The 21,682-nt window shown below is 35.5% G+C and overlaps 1 protein-coding gene across 5 annotated transcripts in view; it reads right to left on the bottom strand.

The window, feature by feature from the left end:
* Positions 1-21,682, bottom strand: part of CEP290 (centrosomal protein 290) — a 100,114-nt gene that overhangs the window by 37,372 nt on the left and 41,060 nt on the right. For all 5 annotated transcript variants that reach the window (XM_059402376.1, XM_059402379.1, XM_059402377.1 and 2 more), the window contains exons 26-35: positions 12,668-12,779; positions 10,679-10,884; positions 9,607-9,758; positions 6,025-6,136; positions 4,938-5,393; positions 4,269-4,433; positions 3,010-3,117; positions 2,653-2,787; positions 1,390-1,656; positions 433-540 (exon numbers count right to left, since the gene is read on the bottom strand). In XM_059402376.1, coding sequence (XP_059258359.1) covers positions 433-540; positions 1,390-1,656; positions 2,653-2,787; positions 3,010-3,117; positions 4,269-4,433; positions 4,938-5,393; positions 6,025-6,136; positions 9,607-9,758; positions 10,679-10,884; positions 12,668-12,779 — 1,821 coding nt within the window. The remainder of the gene's footprint in view (positions 1-432; positions 541-1,389; positions 1,657-2,652; positions 2,788-3,009; positions 3,118-4,268; positions 4,434-4,937; positions 5,394-6,024; positions 6,137-9,606; positions 9,759-10,678; positions 10,885-12,667; positions 12,780-21,682) is intronic.

The raw sequence follows: 21,682 nt of genomic DNA, 5'->3' as shown, positions 1-21,682 counted from the left end.
AATAAATGTTGATTGGGTTCATGAGTTAAGACTCAGGAATGCCAAGATTTGCATGTTAGGAGGTGAAAGATGGGCCTTTTCACACATACAGAAGACAAAGACCAAAGGAAACAAGTATGAACTGAATTCAGAACATGAAAAGCAGTTGGATATTGGTAAACTTATAATGAACACAACTTGGAAAAGAAAGACTGATGTCACCTTATGCAAGGTTTTGAGTACATGGCTAAGGAATATAAACACGATTTTGTAGGCAGCAGTGAGCTACTAAAGATGTGGATGTCGGGAGAAAAATGATCAGAGCTGTGTTTTTAGAAGATTATTCCAACAAGAAAGGCAGAATGGCTTCTATTCCAAAAACAAAAACATGAAAGCGAAATTTTCGATTATACAGTCTCAAAAATCAATAAAGAGTGGAACAAAGAATCTTACCCAAGCTGTTTGTTTGAATTTACTGAGTGAACTCTCAGACTGTAGTTCTAATTTATGATGAAGAATATGAAGGTCTTCCTCATGTTTCTTAACAATTTCTCTTTGCTCCTGTTTTATATCAAATCAAAACTGCTTTTAAATTATGACTTAAATAAATATACATTCTAAAGATCTTACATATTTTATTACCTTTACTCTTTCAAAATCCTTATGAGATAAGGAACAATATCTGCATACACACACACACACACACACACACACACCCAGTATGCATTCCCCTAGTACATGTTCAAGTTGATAAATCTAGCCTTAAATCACAATTTATTCTTTTTTTTTTTAAAGATTTTTATTTATTTATTTGATAGAGAGAGATCACAAGTAGGCAGAGAGGCAGGCAGAGAGAGAGAGGGGGAAGCAGGCTCCCCGCTGAGCGGAGAGCCCAATGTGGGGCTCGATCCCAAGACCCTGAGATCATGACCTGAGCCGAAGACAGAGGCTTAAACCACTGAGCCACCCAGACGCCCCACAATTTATTCTTAATACTAGAATAATATGTATCCATCACCTTTTAACTTGTTTCTAGGAAGTTTTTTAAATATTAGATTTTCCAATCAACATTCTAGCAAACTGATTGCCACTGATTACTGGTGTGATGGATTTCATTCTAACTTACTGCCTCAATCTTTACCTATAAACTCAACTAATTTTTTTCAAAATCAGAATGGTTGCACCAAGACAGCTATTCCTGGTTTAGTTAATCCATGAGAGTAAGATAGATATATACAAACTGCCAGTTTTACTGACAGATCTGTAATCCAATCATGTGAAAGGAAAAATTCTGAATAGAATCATCTGAAAGCAAGAAAGGAACTACCACTTCAGAGCAGAATAGTATTTGGCATTTGACTAAAAAACATGGTAATAAATAAAATAGCACAACATAATATAATAACATACCTCTCTGGCTTTTTCCAGGAGATGTTGATACTTCTTTAACACTTCTTCCTTTTGATTCAACCTTGCTTGCATATTTGCAATGGTCTGCTGAGCAATTTTCAGTGTGTGATGTGATTTTGGCTCTATCTCTCTTCTGCCTAGTTCAGCTATCAGCTTTTCACGTTCTGCAGTGGCAGGCAATCGAAGTCTCAGCTCATTGATTACTTGGTCTCTTGACAAAATATTTTGCTCTGCTAACCGTAGAGCAGATTCTTTTTCTTTTAGTTTCTGCAATGATCAAATCATGATAAAATTATTAAGTTATAATTTTTCTTTTAAAAATACTTCTGTCTGAATTTCGGTAAGAGTAATTATAACCAAAAAAGGAGTTTCACTTTATTTTCCACATTGTACTTATACTGATGATACTATATTGATATTAATAAGGTTATATTTCTTATATATCCATGGGACAGCAGTTATTTGCACCTACATTTATTTAGAAGATTATCACATGTGTTATAAACATCACTGTTATGATGAAAATAAAATTTAATTAAGGTACTTTATTTGGCTCTTAGAGCTTTAGAACTAGAAATGTGTGGTGGTACTAGATTTAGAAAGGAAATGTAATAAATCATTCCTTTTATTTTGGCCCTAGAAGAGTAGTCCATAAAAGTCAGCTGAATATAAAAATTGGAACTTCAGTGGGCTAAGTCAATAAATCACCATTATAAAATATGTAGCTTATTAAAATAAAACAGGAAAAATTATTACTCTTCAATAGGATTAAGACAGATATTTTAAATTAAGTAACTCAGTGGCAGTTCACGTAAATGTCAAATTTTACAATTATTGAAAGAAATCTTGGGTTTCTTCAACAGATTAAAAATGGACAATTTCACTTACAATATTTTTTAAAATGCATTTATAATTACTTTGTTTACATGTAAACCATCTTCAGATGAAAATCATAGATGAAAGTCTTAGATGAAAATCATCTTCAGTTTATATTATTTTCTGTAACTATAATGTAAGTATAATGCTTACTACTACTGATCAGTGTGCCCAAAAGCGACAAGCAGTGATTAAATAGGCAGTAAATTCAAATTAGCCATATCTGCGATTCTTTACTGGCTATTAAAAATATTATAGTACAGTACAGGAGATTGGAATTAGCAACAGATTCATAATTCTATGCTTTACCTCTGTTAGCAAGTATTGAGAAAATTCCACAAGCATATCCAATAATATACAAATAAAAATTCAAATTCTTCTAATTACCTCTTCTAGTGATTTACAAGTTGCCCGTGTTTCTAGGATTATTCGAACATTCTCCTTAATTTTTCTTAAAGCAATCTCAAGTTGATTTGGAAGGGGCAAACTAGGGTCTGGCATTGAGCCTGTAGCTTCTTCAAACTATTAAGAAATAGCGTTTTTTGGAAAAAAAAAAAAAAAGCAGTCACATCATTAAGAACAATACTGTTACAACTGTATGACAAGGACATGGTTAAATCCCACTTATATTTGAAATATAAGAAGATAATATCAATTAAAATTCTATCTAACTTCGGAAAGCATTTCATTGGTTAACATTGTAGGTCAGGCTACAGAGCAGCAAACAGAATTAATCATTCATACCTTTTGTGCTGCTTTTAGTATTTCATTTTGTTGATGGTCAAAAATGTCCAGTTGACGTTCCAGCTCAACTTCTCTTTGGTCCCAGGCCATCTGCCTTTCTTCATGAAACTGTACCAGACACACACACAGAGACACTCACCAAGCATATAACAGAAGCGTTTATATACATTTTATTTAATCCTCACAACAACCTTTTGGGGTCACTATGTTCTCATTTTATAGAAAAAGAAAGCACAGTCAGAGAGATTTAAGTAAGTAAGTTGCCTAAGGTCACAGAGATAGAAGATGAGAAGTCAGGATTTCAATCTCTCCAAGCACCCATCCATCCATTACATTTAATGACATGTATTATGTGCTAAGCACTTCGAGGTTATGTGAACGTAATAGTGAACAAAATTAAGTCCCTTTCTCCATTTCAGCATGAAACATATACTAGTGAGGGAGAGACAGTCAATAAATAAATGTGTTAGAGGATGGTAGTGCTGGAGAAAAAGGAATCCCTACTTAGGGATTCTTGATGGTAATAGTATTTACAATTGTATACTGGGTGGCTAGTGAAGGCCTCACTGATAAGGTAAGATATTTGAGTAAAGACTTGGAAGCAATGAAAGCATAAACAATACAAGTATCTGAGCTAAGAACACTCCAGGTGGAAGGAACAACATAATTTCTAAGGCAAGCAAGCATGAGCTTGGTGAATTTGTCTGTCTCTAAAGTATATGTGCTTTATTCTACACCAAGCTGCCTTCTACACTCCGTCAGTGAGAAGCAGTTGAAACTCCTGTGAAAAGTCAAATAACTAATATTAAAACAATAATTAACTTACCAACTAAATTTATGTATTGTTCCTTTTAGGTTTAAAACTACCATTATGGGGTGCCTGGGTGGCTCAGTTGGTTAAGTGTCTGCCTTTAGCTCAGGTCATGATCCCAAGGTCCTGGCATAGAGCCCTGAGTCAGGCTCCTTGCTTAGCAGGGAGCCTCCTTCTCCCTCCCCACCCCAAACCCTATGCTCATGCTCTCGCTTTCTCTCAAATAAATAAATAAATAAAATCTTGAAAAAATAAAAATAAAAAAAATAAAACTACCATTACAACATAAGTAAATATCGGTTTTTTGAATGGCTTAGAAAATAAACAGTATTTTATAAGAATAAAAATGGGAGCTACATTCAATTAAAAAAATAATGCAATTGCTCAAGCAATATTCTTAGGTTTAATATCTTAGCAATGGAAGAGCAAAATATATATAAAATGAAACCTTGTTTTGCTGCACAATTTCCTCCTCCAGACTGCTGATGGTATTCTCATATTCAGAAATTATATTATTCAAATATTTTATTTCTTCTTTATCCTTGACTAATTCTCGATTTAGTTTAAGCTCTTGAAGACGAAGTTCTTCTATTTTCATGTGCCAATTGATTACCTAAACATTTACAAATAATAGGTACATGATCTATTTAAATATTCCTCCATTGATCCTAATAATTTTAACTAAAATTAATATATATTCTATAATAAGATAAAAATTATCCTTTGTTGAGGCACAAGTAAAATTCATTTAGAATTTTCATACTCTTCTAAAAAATATGTGTGATCTTAATATAACATTCTTCAAATGTTTCTATATGTTTACAAATAACTAAAATTACTACTTAATTAATACATATCAAATTTTCTAGAGTGTTTAAAGTTCTTTGATAGTATACAATCTAAGCCTTTCTACCAAAACTATTATTGGGAAGAGTCTATTTATTCTTACAAATAGACATTTAAAAAGCTAAAACTTTTAACTTACAAAATCGACATTAATAACTTATAATTGGAATTTTCGCCATTTAGTAAGCATTTTTCAGATAGCTACACATTAAAAACTTAAAATTATTACGTAACTCTTTTGGAAACACTGAACTGAAAGTCCATGTTTTACCTTTTGGGCTCCCCTGGCATCCTTTAGAGTGCTTATTAACTCTTCCAGGCCCTTCAACTTTAACTCCATTTCCATTGTTTTGTTCTCCATATTTCTCTGCTCTTGTTGAGAATTTTTCATCTCTTGCATTATCTTCAGTTTGTCATTTTGTAATTGAATCATTGTTTTAGAAAATTTTTCCTGTTGTGCCAAGGGTAAAGCTCCACTAAACTGTCGTCGTAGAGATTGAATTGTTTGGCGCAGATGTTTTGCCCGGTTTCTCCCTTCCGAACGGGCGTAATAGAGAGCCTGTTCTTTTTCATCAAGTTTCTGCTCTAAGCGCAAATTACAGGCCTCTGTCTTTTGCAGTTTAGATGTAACTGACTCCAACTTACCAAGAGCAGTAGCCTCACTAATTTGAAGGGAGACGATATGTTGATGCAACTTGGCAATCAGTGCCTTTTCATCAGATTGTGCCTAACATAAAAAAGTATATATTTATAGAGTCAGTTTCAAGTTTTTCTAATGACACTTTTCATGGATTTAAAAACACAGCTTACTAAATAAAATTTTAAGAAGTGTGGTACATGAGATCCTATAAAAATCTAGCCTAGCTTTAATTAAATTTTAATTATCAAAGCTTGTTTAAAAAACCACAGAATCAAGCATATTTTAAATCCAAATGGCTTCTAACTTTAAATAACAGTTGGCATTTTACTGATTTTTTTCAACTCCCATATGTAAATAACAATATTGGTATAACACTAATGTGGAAAAATTTTTTTATCCTAAAAAATTTATAATGGGAGAATATGTGTGAAAAGCTACATATTAATACAAGAGAAAACACTGTTATCAAAGACTTACCTATTTCTCAGGTCTCAACTTTGATTAGCAACCAGCACAATGTATTTGTAGGTATTTAAATGCTTTTCTGTATCATGAATGACACTTTAAATTAAAGAGTTTTTCTAATCAGGTTAAAATTAACAAGCATAGGAGCTTCCATCTGATAAATTCTCTGATTAACACTGTAAAATCAGCCAATATCTAATGCGAATTCAGGAAAAAGAAAAAGTCTGTTTAGAAGAGCCAATACTGTACCTACCTGATAGTCTAACAGTTGCATTCTGACAGACTCTACTTCCTTTTCCCTGGACTGTTGCTGTGCATTCAGAATTTCAACTTGTCTTTTGGCAATATCAGAAATCTCTCTCAGTCTAGGACGTGAAAAGATACTTTAGGAACAATTCGATACATTTTCTAAGTAAATACCAGTATTTTATATTTCGAGACTCTTGGAAAAGCCACTAATTTCCAGCATTTTAATATCAAAACTAAAGCAAAATTTCCTCAACTATTTCATGAAATACAATTCCAGGAGAGGTTAACACAAGCTCTGTTAAAATATAACTCCATTCCCAACAGCCCTCCCCCCTGAAAATTCATAATATATAGTATTGTATGAAATGTCCTGAGAATTTTTAAAGTAAATATACATATACATACATATACAGCACTTATTATCCTAGTTTGGCAGAGTTAGAGTGAGATATCGAGTAGCTTTATTTGACAGAATTGTACAGTTAAGAATATAGAATTTAAAATTCCTGGGTTCCCTAGATAGATTAATATATGTTTTAATTTACAAGCTATCAGAAATGTGAAAAAGAGGGGCATACTTGGGTGGCTCAGTCGGTTACATGTCTGCTTTCGGCTCAGGTCTTGGGGTCTTGCCCCCCCCATTCCCCACCCCTGGTTAGCAGGGACTGTCTGCTTCTCTCTCTGTCCCTTCCTACTGTTTGTGCTCTTTCTCTTACAAATACAATCTTAAAAAAAAAAAGAAAGAAAGAAAGAAAGAAAGAAAGAAAGAAAGGTGTAAAAGAGAGATTATATGGTTACTACAATTTAAAAAATGGGGGAAATGTGATAGTAAATAATAAATTTCCTGTAAGACTACTATTATAAGAGCACAGAGGTAAAGTAAAATGCATTTTACTCTGGGCAAGAATAATTTTAGTTCACTGTGAAAGATAAGTCAGGTTTCCTCACATTGATTAGAAAGTCTCACTGACAGTTACATAAGTGTTAAAAATTAAAATATAATAAAATGAATAATTATGTTAGTTTATTTCAAAAGGAGAGGTTGATGAGGTAAGAGGAAGAACACAGAATGGAATTTTTCATAGTGAAAGGGGCTGAGAATAACAGATATTCCCAAAGGGCTATCAAGGCTCCAAAACATAACTTTATCATGGGCAAGCTATAAAACCCTTTTTATAAATAATTATTTATACTTGACAGATCAACTTATGACTCCTATTACCTTTCTACTGAATTGACAAAAATTACCCAGGAGTACACAGCATCTACTTGGCACATAGTATTTATTCCTTTTTTTTTTTTTTTTTAAAGATTTTATTTATTTGACAGAGATCACAAGCACACAGAGAGGCAGGCAGAGAGAGAGGAGGAAGCAGGCTCCCTGTCGAGCAGAGAGCCTGATGCGGCGCTTGATCCCACGACCCTGGGATCATGACCTGAGCTGAAGGCAGAGGCTTTAACCCACTGAGCCACCCAGGCACCCCAACACAGTATTTATTCCTTATCTATATTTTTGTGTTCCAATGAATAAACGATTTCCACATGTAAAATAAAAATCACAATATTACTTTAGGATTATTAAGCATAATTACATGAGTAATTATATGAGTTAATATATGTTTAATACCTAGCACAATACATACTACTCAATAAATGCAAACTGAAGTAGTATGCAAACATACTACTCAATAAATGCAAAAATCTGAATTTTTCATAACTTTATAGCAATCTTTTATAAAAAAGTAGACTAAAATCTATTCTATTTCTTATAACTAAAAAATATTTTATTGCAGGGGTGCCTGGGAAGCTCACTGGTTAAATCTTTGACTCTTAATTTCAGCTCAGATCATGATCTTAGGGTCATAAGATTGAGCCCCACATTGGGCTCCACGCTTAGTGCGGGGTCCCCTGAGATCTCTCTCCCTCTCTATCTGGCCCTGCTCCGCTCATACGCTCTCTAAAGAAATATTTTATTAAATAAAATAAATATTAAATAAAATTAAATAAAATATTAGATAATTAATTTAAAATTAAAAATTAAATAAAATTAAATATTTTATTAAATAAAATTTAAAAATATATTTTACTGCTAAAAAATGCTAACATCATCTGAGCTCTCAGCGAGCCATAATATTTTTGTTGGTGGAGGGTTTTCCATTAGTGTTGATGGCTGCTGATTGATCTGAATAGTGGTTGTTTAAAGTCACTGCAGCTGTGGCAATTTCTTAATATATTAATTTTGCTTTTATGTTGTTTATATTTATGTTATTGTGTTTTATTCCACTATAGTTAACATACAGTGTTATCCTAGTTTCAGGTGTACAGTGATTATCCTAGTTTCAGGTGTACAAACAGTGATTCAACACTTCATACAACACCCAGTGCTCATCACAAGCTCTCTTTAATCCTCATCACTTATTTACCCCCCCACCCCCCAACTCCCCTCTGACAACCATCAGTTGCTCTCTAAGAGTCTGTTTCTGGATTTGTCTTTCTCTTTTTTCTTCTTTTGCTCATTTGTTTTGTTTCTTAAGTCCCACAAATGACTGAAATCATATGGTATTTGTCTTCCCGTGACTGACTTATCTTGCTAAGCATTATACTCTCTAGCTTTGTCCTTGTTGTTGCAAATGGCAAGATGGCAATTTTTTATGGCTGAATAATATTTCAATGATTGGAATATTGGAATACAATTGCACATACCACTTCTTTCTCCATTCATTTATCAATGAATAATAAATGGGCTGCTTCTATAATTTGGCTATTGTAAATAATGTTGTTATAAGCATGGAGGTGCATGTATTCCTCTGAAATAGTGTTTTTGTATTTCTGGAGTAAATACCTAGTAGTGCTATCACTGAATTATAGGGTAGTTCTACTTTTAACTTTTTGAAGAACCTCCATACTGCTTTCTACCAGTTTGCATTCCCACCAACAATGCAAGGGGGTTCCTTTTTTTCCACATCCTCACCAATACTTGTTTTTTGTGGTTTTGTTTTTAGCATTCTAAGAGGTATTAAGTGATATCTCACTGTAGTTTTGATTTGCATTTCCTGGATGATGAGTGATGCTGAGCATCTTTTCATGTGTCTACAGGCCATCTGGATGCCTTCTTTAGAGAAATGCCTGTTAATTACTTCTGCCCATTTTTAATTAGATTATTTGTTTTTTGGGTGTTAAGTTGTATAATTTCTTTATATATTTTGGATAACTCTTTATCAGATATAAGAAACTTAAGTTTAAATAAATTAAATGACCATCACACTTTCCTTCAAAAAAATATCACTATGTGGAAGAATTAGGTAGCATAGGGTTTGAATTCCAAATTCAGTTCTTCCTGCAATACTACTATTCCTGGACTGTAAGAAATATGAATCTTGGGACATTATTTCCTCTTCAATATTATTATTTATGCCTGTTAAAAATTAATCTTGTTAATCTTATGTAATCTTGTTCTTACAAAAAAAGAAAAATAAGAACAATCAGTATCAAAAGAAGAGTATTATCCCAAACTACTGTAACTAGGTTTCTTAAAGACAAATTAAAGTAGACACATCTAATAACTGAAAAGTTTACATGAACTTACTTTGACACTTCAACTTTTAGTTCCATTTCACTCTTCTCTAATTCTAGAATCCGTTGCCTATCAGCATCACTTACTGTCTTGCTCACACTATCAGCTAATTCATCTCTTAACATCTGTTCCACCTTCTGGGCTTCCAAATTGATTTTAGTAAGCTAAGAAAAAGTAACAAAAAATGTTCAGGTTTATTAGTTTTGGGTGAGGTTTTCCCTTTCAATTTAGTTTTTGCCATCCATACTGCTGTTTTCCTTACTTGGCATTAGTCGAGGTGTGATGAAATACTAAGAATAGATTAAAGAGGGTAAAGAAAAAGAGTGAGGAACAGATTATGGCAACTCTGGTTGTATACCAACCCACCAAAACTCATTTATATTAGACAACTCAAAATATAATACTTGAATCCCTGATTTTCTTAAATTTCTTTGAAATGTGGTATACATATTATACCTTACGTTGATTATATTATCTATAAATATGAGTTAGTAAAATCTTCTTAATATATATTTAGTGACTCGGTTAAAATAAACAAATGACAGGTTAAAATACATACTATTTCTCAAAGTAAACATTACACGAGTTCTTTTTCATCATTAATTGTTGAATATTTGCAAACTATATTTATTGCCAGCCAATTTAATATTTCTGACCATATCAAAAAAGTCTATTAAAATGCAAAGTCCTGAGAGTAGAGATTACTGTCTATTCTGTTTCCTGCCCTAACACTAGCCCCCATACCCTATCTAGCATGTGATAGGCATTCAATAGATACTTGTTAAATGAACTGATGGCAGTGGAAGGCAACATTGTTATTAAGTAAATAATACCGTTTTGCATTAACTCTAATGTAATGGCTGCTGAGAAAAAAGAACTCATTCAAAGAAATACGTGCTTTCTTATTAAACATTTCAGATTTAAAAATACATCTTTTATTTACACATTACACGAAACACAAACATTATATTGTTACTTCAGAAGTACAAACTAATCTCCCACAAAATACAATGTCTAACATAGACATATGTCTAACATGACTAATTCTTACTCTTATTATAACATGATAAAAATCGTGTCAAACCTCAGCAAATTTGGTTTCCAATTCAAAATTACGTTCTTCCATTTGCTTTAATGAAGTCCTGACATGTTCATACATTTTTTGAGAGTGTTCAGCCCGCTGTCTTTCATTTAATTCCTTCATCTCCAGCATAGTGATTTTTTTGGAAATAGAAAGAATTTCACTGTTGGTTATTGATTTCTTTGCCTTGTCCATGTTCGATTCATTTCCTATATGCAACAATACTAAGTCAATCTCAAGCTATTATCAAAATCATATCCCAAATATTTTAGCCATTATAGACAAGGATGCAGTAATAACATGGTTCCGTGGAAACACAAGAGCCTTATGAATTCCAGCCTTAGCTCTACTCATGTCTGGATACCATCTATCCCATTTCATCTCTCTGGAACTTATATTCTTCATCAGTCAAGTGATCGTAAAAACTATTCCTCATAGAAATTTAGGAATTTCTATAGGAAATCCAACACTTATTAAAGAGGGATAAGGTAAAAGGTACAGAGAACTTACCACAATTGTATGTAATACCTTTTTTTATATCTTAGGATAGAAGATACCTTCTTTCATGTGGAAGCTACAGGAAAGTCAATTCCCTTACAATCTCTTAACGAATTAAAAACTGCATTTCTAAAAGTAGCTTATTTTAGATAATATTAGGCCCAATGTTAGCCTTCACTAAAGTACATGTCCCAATTGCCAATTAAAAAAAAAAAAAACCAGCTCTATTTCATAGAAACCTTGAACAGCATTAGAGCTCTAAGTGCATTAGAAAACATATAAAAACACTTTATCCAAAGGAGCAAATTTATGTGAAAATAAAGCACAATGCTAGTAAGATAAAAAAAAAACAAAACTATTTAAACGCCATGAACTAGGATAACTATTTGAAAAACTAATATGGAAAACCCTAGCAGAAGCCACAAAGATTTTAAGATCTTGTGAGACAGTAATATCTATGTTCGATATAAGTGAATATGTTCACTGAAGTACCATAAGCAATAGAAAAAAAATAAGACCTAGTGATTTAATCACTGAAACAGTAAGATACTGCATGAATATTTGTATGTATAAGATGACGAGTAAAACTAATATTTTGACATCTACTAAGTGAATATACTATACAATGTTAAATACAGTTAAAGTATATATATTTTTTCCATTAGAATCAAACTTACACTTTATTTAAGTTTTTATTTAAATTCCAGTTAGTTAACACACAGTGTAATATCAGTTTCAGGGGTACAATATAGTGATTCAACACTTCCACACAATACCCAGTGCTCACATAAACATGTATAAAGTGATCTAAAAAATAATAATAGTCAAACTAGGGCTATATAAATTCTTTGCAAAAATTTTTTGATGTTTTATGGTGACTTTTTACCTTAAGTCTATCAAATGATGCATTCCCAATAGTACTTTACACACAGTGGAAAATTCCACACACTACCACCAAGATATAGGTATTTAAAAATTATCACCAATCTTGATTTGTTAAATGGTTCAAAATAGCTAATGCTTAGACATAATTTTTTCTTTTTTCAAATTTTTTTTTTTTAAAGATTTTATTTATTTATTTGACAGACAGAGATCACAAGTAGGCAAAGAGGCAGGAAGAGAGAGAGGAAGGGAAGCAGGCTCCCTGCTGAGCAGAGAGCCCAATGTGGGGCTTGATCCCAGGACCCCGGGATTATGACCTGAGCTGAAGGCAGAGGCTTTAACCCACTGAGTCACCCAGGCACCCCTAGACATAATTTTTTAACATATATGATTTCACTAGGAACAAATCTAATTAAATAACTAAAAACCAAATTTTGGTAGAGATTAGTATAAGATATTACTCATCAACTGCCTGCTAAATTACACTGTTAAAGCATAGTTAATTTTTATCAAAATATTTCCTTTTCACCTGATATAGAAAAGGAACTATAAAAGAAAAATATTCACTATAAGGTCTTCATCACTTTATATTATAAGAGTCCTCATACTTACCTAGTTTAGTTTCTTGCTCCCAGGCTTGTTCGATAGTGTAAAGCTTTTCCTTGGTAATCTCCAGTTCTTTATTTATAGACTCCATTTGTTCTTTTAGGGATGCATTTTCACACTGAATAAAACAGAAACATCACTGAGAAACTACATTGTAATTCAGACTAATACCACAGCACCGATATTGCTTTATATAATATCTCCTTAAACTCACAATCTAATTTTTTTAACAAAATTAGGAGCTCCCATATATGTAATATATACATACAAACACACACACACACAGATATACATATAGAAAATATTATTTTAAAATAATCATCAAAATCTCTTGTGCATCTGATCTGTGGCCTCTGAGCATTAGTTTCTGCTGTGTGCATTTTGCCCAGCTGGAATACTTAGAATTTCACAACCTTCACAATGAAGGTTGCTCACGTCCCTGTCTCACACAAATAGTTACTGAGCATCCCTAGCATGCTAGCAATGAGGTGCTGCATATCCACGGTAAAAAGAAACATAAAATTCTGACCCTCATAGGCCTCACCATTTGGTGTCTGTGAGTATGTGTGTGTGGCAGGAGCTGGGGAGGGTGTGGAAGGCAGTGGTGAACAGGTAAGCAAAGAAAACAATCATTAAAAATGTAAAGATCGGGGGGCACCTGGGTGGCTCAGTGGGTTAAAGCCTCTGCCTTCAGCTCAGGTCATGATCCCAGGGTCCTGGGATCGAGCCCCACATCGGGCTCTCTGCTCTGCAGGGAGCCTGCTTCCTTCTCTCTCTCTCTGCCTGCCTCTCTGCCTACTTGTGATCTCTGTCTGTCAAATAAATATATAAAATCTTAAAAAAAAAAAAAAAGTAAAGATCGGAGAAACAAACCGAGGGTTTCAGAGGGGAGGGGTGAGGGGGGTGGTCGAGTCTGGTGGTGGGTATTACGGAGGGCACACGTTGCATGGAGCACTGGATGTGCTGCATAAACAATGAATTCTGGAATACTAAAAAAAAAAAAAACAGAAAATTAAATTTTTAAAAATGCCAAGATCTAGGGGCGCCTGGGTGGCTCAGTCAGTTGGGCGGCTACCGTGGGCTCAGCTCATGATCCCAGGGTCCTGGGATAGAGCCCCTCATTTGGCTCCCTGCTCGGTGGAAAGCCTGTCTCTCACACTCCCCCTGCTTGTGTTCCCTCTCTCACTGTGTCCCTCTCTCTGTCAAATGAATAAATAAAATCTTTGAAAAAAGAAAAAAGTAAATATCTAGAAAGATACAGAGTATGAACCCAGAGAAAAAGCAGCCAAATCAAAATAAAGCAGTTGAAGAAGGTATTAAGTCCTGAAGAGATGGTATTTAAGCAGAAAGCTAAGGTATTAGAAGGAGCCAGTCTCAAAAAGAAACCAGCCAGGGAAAGAGCTGATGCACAAATAAATCCAGATGCTCTGATGCAGGACTGAGTCTGGGGTGTCAGCAAAAGTCAGCAAAAGTGAAGAGTGCTATGAGGTAAAAAGGGAGAGATAACAGGGCCAGGCATGGTATATCAAGTTAAGGAACTGGAATTTAACTTAATATATAATAGGAAACCATTTAAAGATTTTAAGGAAGTTTTAAACAATCATTCTGAAGGCAATGTAAAGAATAAATAAAGTAGTACACAGGGAAATCAGAAATTAGGAAGATATCGCAGAGTTCTGATGAATAGGGTCCCAGCAGTGAAGATGGGAGAGAAAAGGACAGATATGAATGAATTTTATTTGAGATATAAAAATGACAGGGGAGAGAAACGACTAGAAAGTAACTAAGGTATCTTCCCTGAGTAGGTAATAGTAGTGCCTACGGAAACAGAAAAGACTGGGAGAAAGACAGACATCAGGAGATTATTTGGGATATGTTAAATTTAAGATTCCCTTGAAACAGGAGTTGTAAAGTAGGTAATTCCATTACAGCACTGAGAAGTCAGGCTGGACACATAAATGTAGGAGTTGGCATACAAATTTAATTTGCTCATTTTTTGTTATAACAAACAAAACGTTTACTGTATGTCAGGTATTCTAAGGCCTGGACTTTAATAATAAACAAATGCTATCCTAGAACTTGTGTTTGGGGGTGGGGGATGCGTAGTTGGTAAGGAAGCCAATATATAATATAATGTCAGGTAATATGTGTTATGAAGAATAATAAAATAGGATTATGAGGTTTTCTTTAAAGGAGATGTTATAATAAGAAGAAAGGCAAAATAAGGGAATTGAACATGACTTTCTGGTAACAGGCATAATTAACCTGGTCTAGGTCCTATAAATACATAGGAAAATAATAAAAGAGGGATTAGTGTTTTACAACATCTTTCTACCCCTTTTCTCTTACTTCCTTACTTTTTTTTTTGCTTTTTAAAAAATTTTTATTTATTTTTTCAGTGTTCCAAGATTCATTGTTTCTGTATCACACCCAGTGCTCCAGGCAATACGTGTCCTCCTTAATACTCACCACCAGGCTCACCTATCCACCTACATCCTTCCCCTCTAAAACCCTCGGTTTCTAAGAGCCCACAGTCTCTCATGCTTCATCTCCCCCTCCGATTTCCCCAAATTCACTTTTCCTTTCCTTCTCCTAATGTTCTCCATATTATTCCTTATGCTCCACAAGTAAGTGAAACCACATGATAAATGACTCTCTCTGCTTGACTTAGTTCACTCAGCATAATCTCTTCCAGTTCCGTCCATGTCGATACAAAAGCTGGGTATTCATCTTTCCTCATGGACGCATAATATCCATTGTACATATGGACCATATCTTCTTTATCCATTTGTCTGTTGAAGGGCATCCTGCTCTTCCCACAGTTTGGTGATTGTGGCCATTGCTGCTATGAATATTGGGGTACAGATGGTCCTTCTTTTCACTATATCTGTATCTTTGGAATAAATACCCAGTAGTGCAATTACAGGGTCAGAGGGTAGCTCTATTTTTAATTTCTTAAGGAATCTCCACACTGTTTTCCAAAGTGGATGCACCAACTTGCATTCCCACCAACAATGTAAGAGGGTTCCCTTTTCTCCACATCCTCTTTTCTCCACACTTGCTGTTTACTGTTTTGTTGATTTTGGCCATTCTAACTGGTGGAAGGTGGTATCTCAATTGGTTTTGATTTGAATCTCCATGATGGCTAATAATGATGAACATCTTTTCATGTGTCTGTTAGCCATTTGTACGTCTTCTTTGGAGAAGTGTCTGTTCATGCCTTCTGCCCATTTTTTTGACATGATTATCTGTTTTTTGAGTGTTGAGTTTGAGGAGTTCTTGATAGACCTTGGATATCAGCCCTTTGTCTGTAGTGTCATTTTCGAATATCTTATCCCATTCCATGGGTTGCCTCTTTGTTTTGTTGACTGTTTCATTTGCTGTGCAGAAGCTTTTGATCTTGATGAAGTCCCAAAAGTTCATTTTCAATTCTGTTTCCTTTGCCTTTGGAGGCACATGTCTTGAAAGAAGTTGCTGTGGCTGATGTCAAAGAGGTTACTGCCTATGTTCTCCTCCAGGATTTTAATAGATTCCTGCCTTACATTGAGGTCTTTTATCCATTTCCAGTTTATCTTTGTGTATGGTGTAAGAGAACAGTCAAGTTTCACTCTTCTACACATAGCTGTTCAATTTTCCCAGCACCATTTATTGAAGAGACTGCCTTTTTTCCACTGGATATTTATTTATTTATTTGACAGAGATCACAAGCAGGCAGAGAGGCAGGCAGAGAGAGAGAGGAGGATGCAGGCTCCCTGCTGAGCAGAGAGCCCGATGCGGGGCTTGATCCCCTGGGACACTGGGATCATGACCTGAGCCAAACGCAGAGGCTTTAACCCACTGAGCCACCCAGGTGCCCCTGTCAAAGATAATTTGACCATAGAGTTGCAGTCCATATCGGGACTCTCTACTCTGTTCCATTAGCCTATGTGTCCGTTTTTGTGCCAGTACCACACTCTCCTGGTGATCACAGCTTATAGTAAAGCTTGAAATCAGACAGCATGACATCCCCAGTTTTGTTTTTCTTTTTCAACATTTCCTTAATTTGGGGTCTTTTCCGGTTCCATACAAATTTTAGGACTGTTTGTTCTAGCACTTTGAAAAATGCCTGTGGAGGGGCGCCTGGGTGGCTCAGTGGGTTAAAGCCTTGGCCTTCGGCTCAGGTCATGACCTCAGGGTCCTGGGATCGAGCCCCACATCGGGCTCTCTGCTCAGCAGGGAACCTGCTTCCTCCTCTGTCTGCCTGCCTCTCTGCCTACTTGTGATCTCTGTCTGTTACATAAATAAATAAATAAATAAATAAATAAATAAATAAGATCTTAAAAAAAAAAAAAAAGAAAAATGCCTGTGGAATTTTGATCAGGATGGAACTGAAAGCATAGATTGCTCTAGGCAGTATAGACATTTTAACAATGTTTATTCTTTCGATCCATGAGCATGGAATGCTTTTCAATCTTTCTGTGTCTTCTTCAATTTTTTCATGAGTGTTATATAGTTCCTTGAGTACAGATCTTTTACCTCTTTGGTTAGGTTTATTCCCAGGTATCTTATGCTTCTTGGTGCTATAGTAAATAGAATCGATTCTCTAATTTCCCTTTCTACAGTTTCATTGTTAGTGTATGAGAAAGCAAATGATTTTTGTGCATTGATTTTGTTACCTGCCACATTATTAAATTGCTGTATGAGTTCTAGTAGTTTCTGTGTGGAGTTTTTTGGGTTTTCCATATAAAGTATCATGTCATCTGCAAAGAAAGAGACTTTGACATCTTTTTGCCAATGTGAATGCTTTTTCTTTTTGTTGTCTGACTGCTGTTGCTAGGACTTCTAGTACTACGTTGAACAACAGTGGTGAAAAGAGACATCCTTGTCATGTTCTTGATCTCAAAGGGAAGGATCTCAGCTTTCCCCATTGAGAATGATATTTGCTGTGGGTTTTTCATAGATGGATTTTATGAAGGTGAGGCAAGTTCCCTCTATCCCTATACTTTGAAGAGTTTTAATCATGAAAGGATGCTGTATTTTGTCAAATGCTTTTTCTGCATCAATTGAGAGGACCATGTGGTCCTTCTCTCTTCTCTTATTGATTTGTTCTATTACATCGATTGATTTGTGAATGTTAAACCACCCTTGCATCCCATGGATAAATCCCACCTGGTCATAGTGGATAATCTTTTTAATGTACTGTTGGATCCTGTTAACTAGGATCTTGGGGATAAGGGTGTAATGCTGGCTTCATAGAAAGAGTCTGGAAGTTTTCCTTCTGTTTCTTTCTTTCTTTCTTTCTTTCTTTCTTTCTTTCTTTCTTTAACAGCTTCAGGAGAATTCTCCAGGGAATCCATCAGGTCCTGGGTTCTTGATTTTTTGGGAAGTTTTGGATCACTGCTTTAATCTCGTTACTAGGTATTGGTCTATCAGGTTGTCAATTTCTTCCTGTTTCAGTTTTGGAAGTTTATAGGTTTCCAGGAATGCATCCATTTCATCTAATGTGCTTAACTTATTGGCATATAACTGTTGATAATAATTTCTGATGATTGTTTCTATTTCCTTGGTGTTAGTTATGATCTCTCCCTTTTCATTCATAAGTTTATTAATTTGGGTCCTCTCTGTTTTCTTTTGGATTAGTTTGGCCAATGGTTTATCACTCTTATGGATTCTTTCAAAGAATCAGCTTCTAGTTTCGTTGATGTATTCTACTGTATCTCTAGTTTCTATCTCATTGATCTCTACTGTAACCTTGATTATTTCCCTTCTTGTGTGTGGGGTTGGCTTAATTTGTTATTGATTTTCCAGTTCTTTAAGGTGTAAAGAGAGCTGGTGTATTTGGGATTTTTCAGTTTTTTTTTGAGTGAGGCTTAGATTGACATGTATTTCCCCCTTAGGACCGCCTTTGCCATATCCCATAGGTTTTGGACCCATGTGTCTTCATTCTCATTGGTTTCCATGAATTGTTTGAGTTCTTTTTAGTTTCCTGGTTGATCAGAACATTTTTTGGCAGGATGGTCTTTAGCTTCCAAGTGTTTGAATTCCTTCCAAACCTTTTCTTGTGGTTGAGTTCCAGTTTCAAAGCATCGTGGTCTGAGAATATGCAGGGAAGAATCTCAATCTTTTGGTATCAGTTGAGACCTGATTTGTGACCTGGAATGTATTCTATTCTGGAGAAAGTTCCATGTGCACTCGAGAAGAATGAGTATTCTGTTGTTTTAGGGTGGAATGTTTTGTATATATCTATGAGGTCCATCTGGTCCAATGTGTTATTCAAAGCTCTTGTTTCTTTATTGACTCTTCTGCTCAGATGATCTGTCTGTTATTGAGAGTGGCACGTTAAGATCCCTCACAATTAATGTATTCTTATCAATATAACTCTTTTAAAAAATTTTTATTTATTTATTTGTCAGACGGAGATCACAAGTGGGCAGAGAGAGAGAGGAGGAAGCAGGCTCCCTGCTGAGCAGAGACCACCACCCCCCCCCACCATGCAGGGCTCGATCCCAAGACCCTGGGATCATGACCTGAGCCAAAGGCAGAGGCTTAACCAACTGAGCCACTCAGGTGCCCCATCAATATAACTCTTTATTTTTGATTAACAGTTGGCTTATGTAGTTGGCTACTCCCATATTGGGGGCATAGATATTTACAATTGTTAGATCTTCTTGGTGGATAGACCCTTTAAGAATGATGTAGTGTCCTTCTGTATCTCTGACTACAGTCTTTGGCTTAAAATCTAATTTATCTGATATGAGAATCACTACCCAGCTTTCTTCTGAGGCCCGTTGGCATGAAAGATGGATCTCCATTCCTTCACTTTCAGTCTGGATGTATCTTTAGGTTCAAAATGTATCTCTTGTAGACAGCCTATGGATGGGTCCTGTCGTTTTATCCAGTCTGCAATCCTGTGCCCTTTTATGGGAGCATATAGGCCATTCATTTTGAGAGTGATTATTCAAAGATAAGATTTTATTGACATCATGCTGTCTGTGAAGTCCTTGTTTCTATAGATTGTCTCTGTGAATTTCTATTCTATGTCACTCTTGGGTTCTTTCTTCTTTTATAGAACCCCCCTTAATATTTCTTGTAGTGCCGGCTTGCTTGGTGGTCACATACTCTTTTAAACCTTGCCAGTTCTGGAAGCCCTTAATCTCTCCAATCATTCTGAATGTGAGCCTTGCTGGATAAAGTATTCTTGGCTGCATGTTCTTCTCATTTAGTGCCCTGATTATGTCTTGCCAGCCCTTTCTAGCTTGCCAGGTTTCTGTGGACAGGTCTGGCATCATTCTGATGGACCTTCCTCTGTATATAAGGAATCTCTTTCCCTTAAGGTGTCCTTAGGACCTCTTGTCTAAAATTATGATTTGTGAATTTCCACAATTAAGTGTCTGGAGATCTTTCGAGATTCATTGATCTTGCAGGGTGTCCTTTCTGCCTGTAGGACATGAACACTTGTTTCATTCCTCAGATTGGGGAAATCTTCATCCAGAATTTATTCAACTATAATCTTCTAGTCTTCTTTCTCCACCCCCTGGGGGGTCACAGTAATTCGACGTTGGAACGTTTCATGGCATCATTTATTTCCCTAATTCTGTTTTCATGGCTTCTAAGCTGTTTGTTCCAGGTCCTCCTGATCCTTCTTTTGTATCAGTCTGTTTTCTAGATCACTAATTCTATCTTCTGCCTTGGTTACCCTAGCTGTTAAGAGTATTTAGATTATATTGGATCTCATTGATAGCATTTTTAACTTCTGCCAGATTGGCTCTCACTTCCACCCTTAGAGATTCTATATTGCCACTAATGGTTTTCTCCAACCTAGCCATTGCTTGGGTAATTATTACCCTGAATTCACTTTCATAAGTCCCTATGTATATACTGTTTACATCCATATCCAATAATTCTGTGGCAGAGGGCATGGTCTCTGAATTTTTCCTCTGTTGGGTGTTCCTCCTCCTAGTCATTCTGGTGAGATGTGGTTGAGGGGGATATATAGCTGAATATATCAACCACGATCCAGGCAAGGTGTATCCAGAATTCCCGTTCTCGTCTCCCTGTGCCCCCACTTCCTGACTTTCTTGGAGAACTTCAGTTTTGTTCCAGATCCTATTCTCACTCCCCTGCCTTGGCAGCAAAGGCACGCTTTTACCACCCTCCTCTCCAATCTTTAATTGTTCTCTCCCTATTTGCTTTAAATTTTCTTTCCCTCTCCCCTCAAACTTCATTGGTCTCCTTTATTTAAAAGAAAAAGAAGTTGATAAAACAAGTCTTTATCTTGATTCTACCTTGGCCCGTATCTATTTCTCTTTTCTTCTGTCATCTAATTTCTAGTTTTTCTATTGCCTTATCAGTCATTCATTTTTTGCATTTCCTTATCACCCACTCTATATTCTAAAATTTCATCACCTTTAATCTCAAGAACTTCACTCTTGACAGGCATCAATGATTTCCTAATCACCACATCTGATGGCCTTTGCACTATGGCTCTACACCATTAATAACTCTCTCAAGGTCTACACTTATTAGGTTTAACTGTGTGCCAAACAGGAGGCACTAAACACACAAAAATGAAATAAGTAGAGTTCCTGACATTAAGAAGCTAATATTCCAGTTGGGGATGCAGATGATCAACACTCACAATATGGTGTGAAATAAAGAGCCGAACTATGTATAAGACAGGGAACTAATAGAAACAGAGAATCTTTGTTCAATAAAGAAAGATGCTTCTGAAAAAAAGATAATGTGTGAACAAAGTTTTAAGCATGAACAGAAATTCACTGAGCACATAAGCTGAGAGAGAGGGGAGAGCTCCTAGACAAGGAAACAATGGTTATGAAAGAACATATATAGGGAAAAACACTGTGTTCCAGAAAACTAGTAGTTCGGTGTCAAAAACATAACTTGTAAAAGTACTTAGAGCATCACAGGAGATGACATGAGGTAAGTGGGGCCTAATCATGAAAGAAATTTGACTTTTACTCTTTAAGTGACTAGCAGCTGTTGATAGGTTTGAAGCAGGGTGTCACATGGTCAGGTTCATGT

Source organism: Mustela nigripes, chromosome 6, assembly GCF_022355385.1.
Source record: "Mustela nigripes isolate SB6536 chromosome 6, MUSNIG.SB6536, whole genome shotgun sequence".
Taxonomy (NCBI): Eukaryota; Metazoa; Chordata; class Mammalia; order Carnivora; family Mustelidae; genus Mustela; species Mustela nigripes.
The sequence above is the reverse complement of the archived record's forward strand: the minus strand, read 5'-3'. Positions and strand labels throughout refer to the sequence as shown.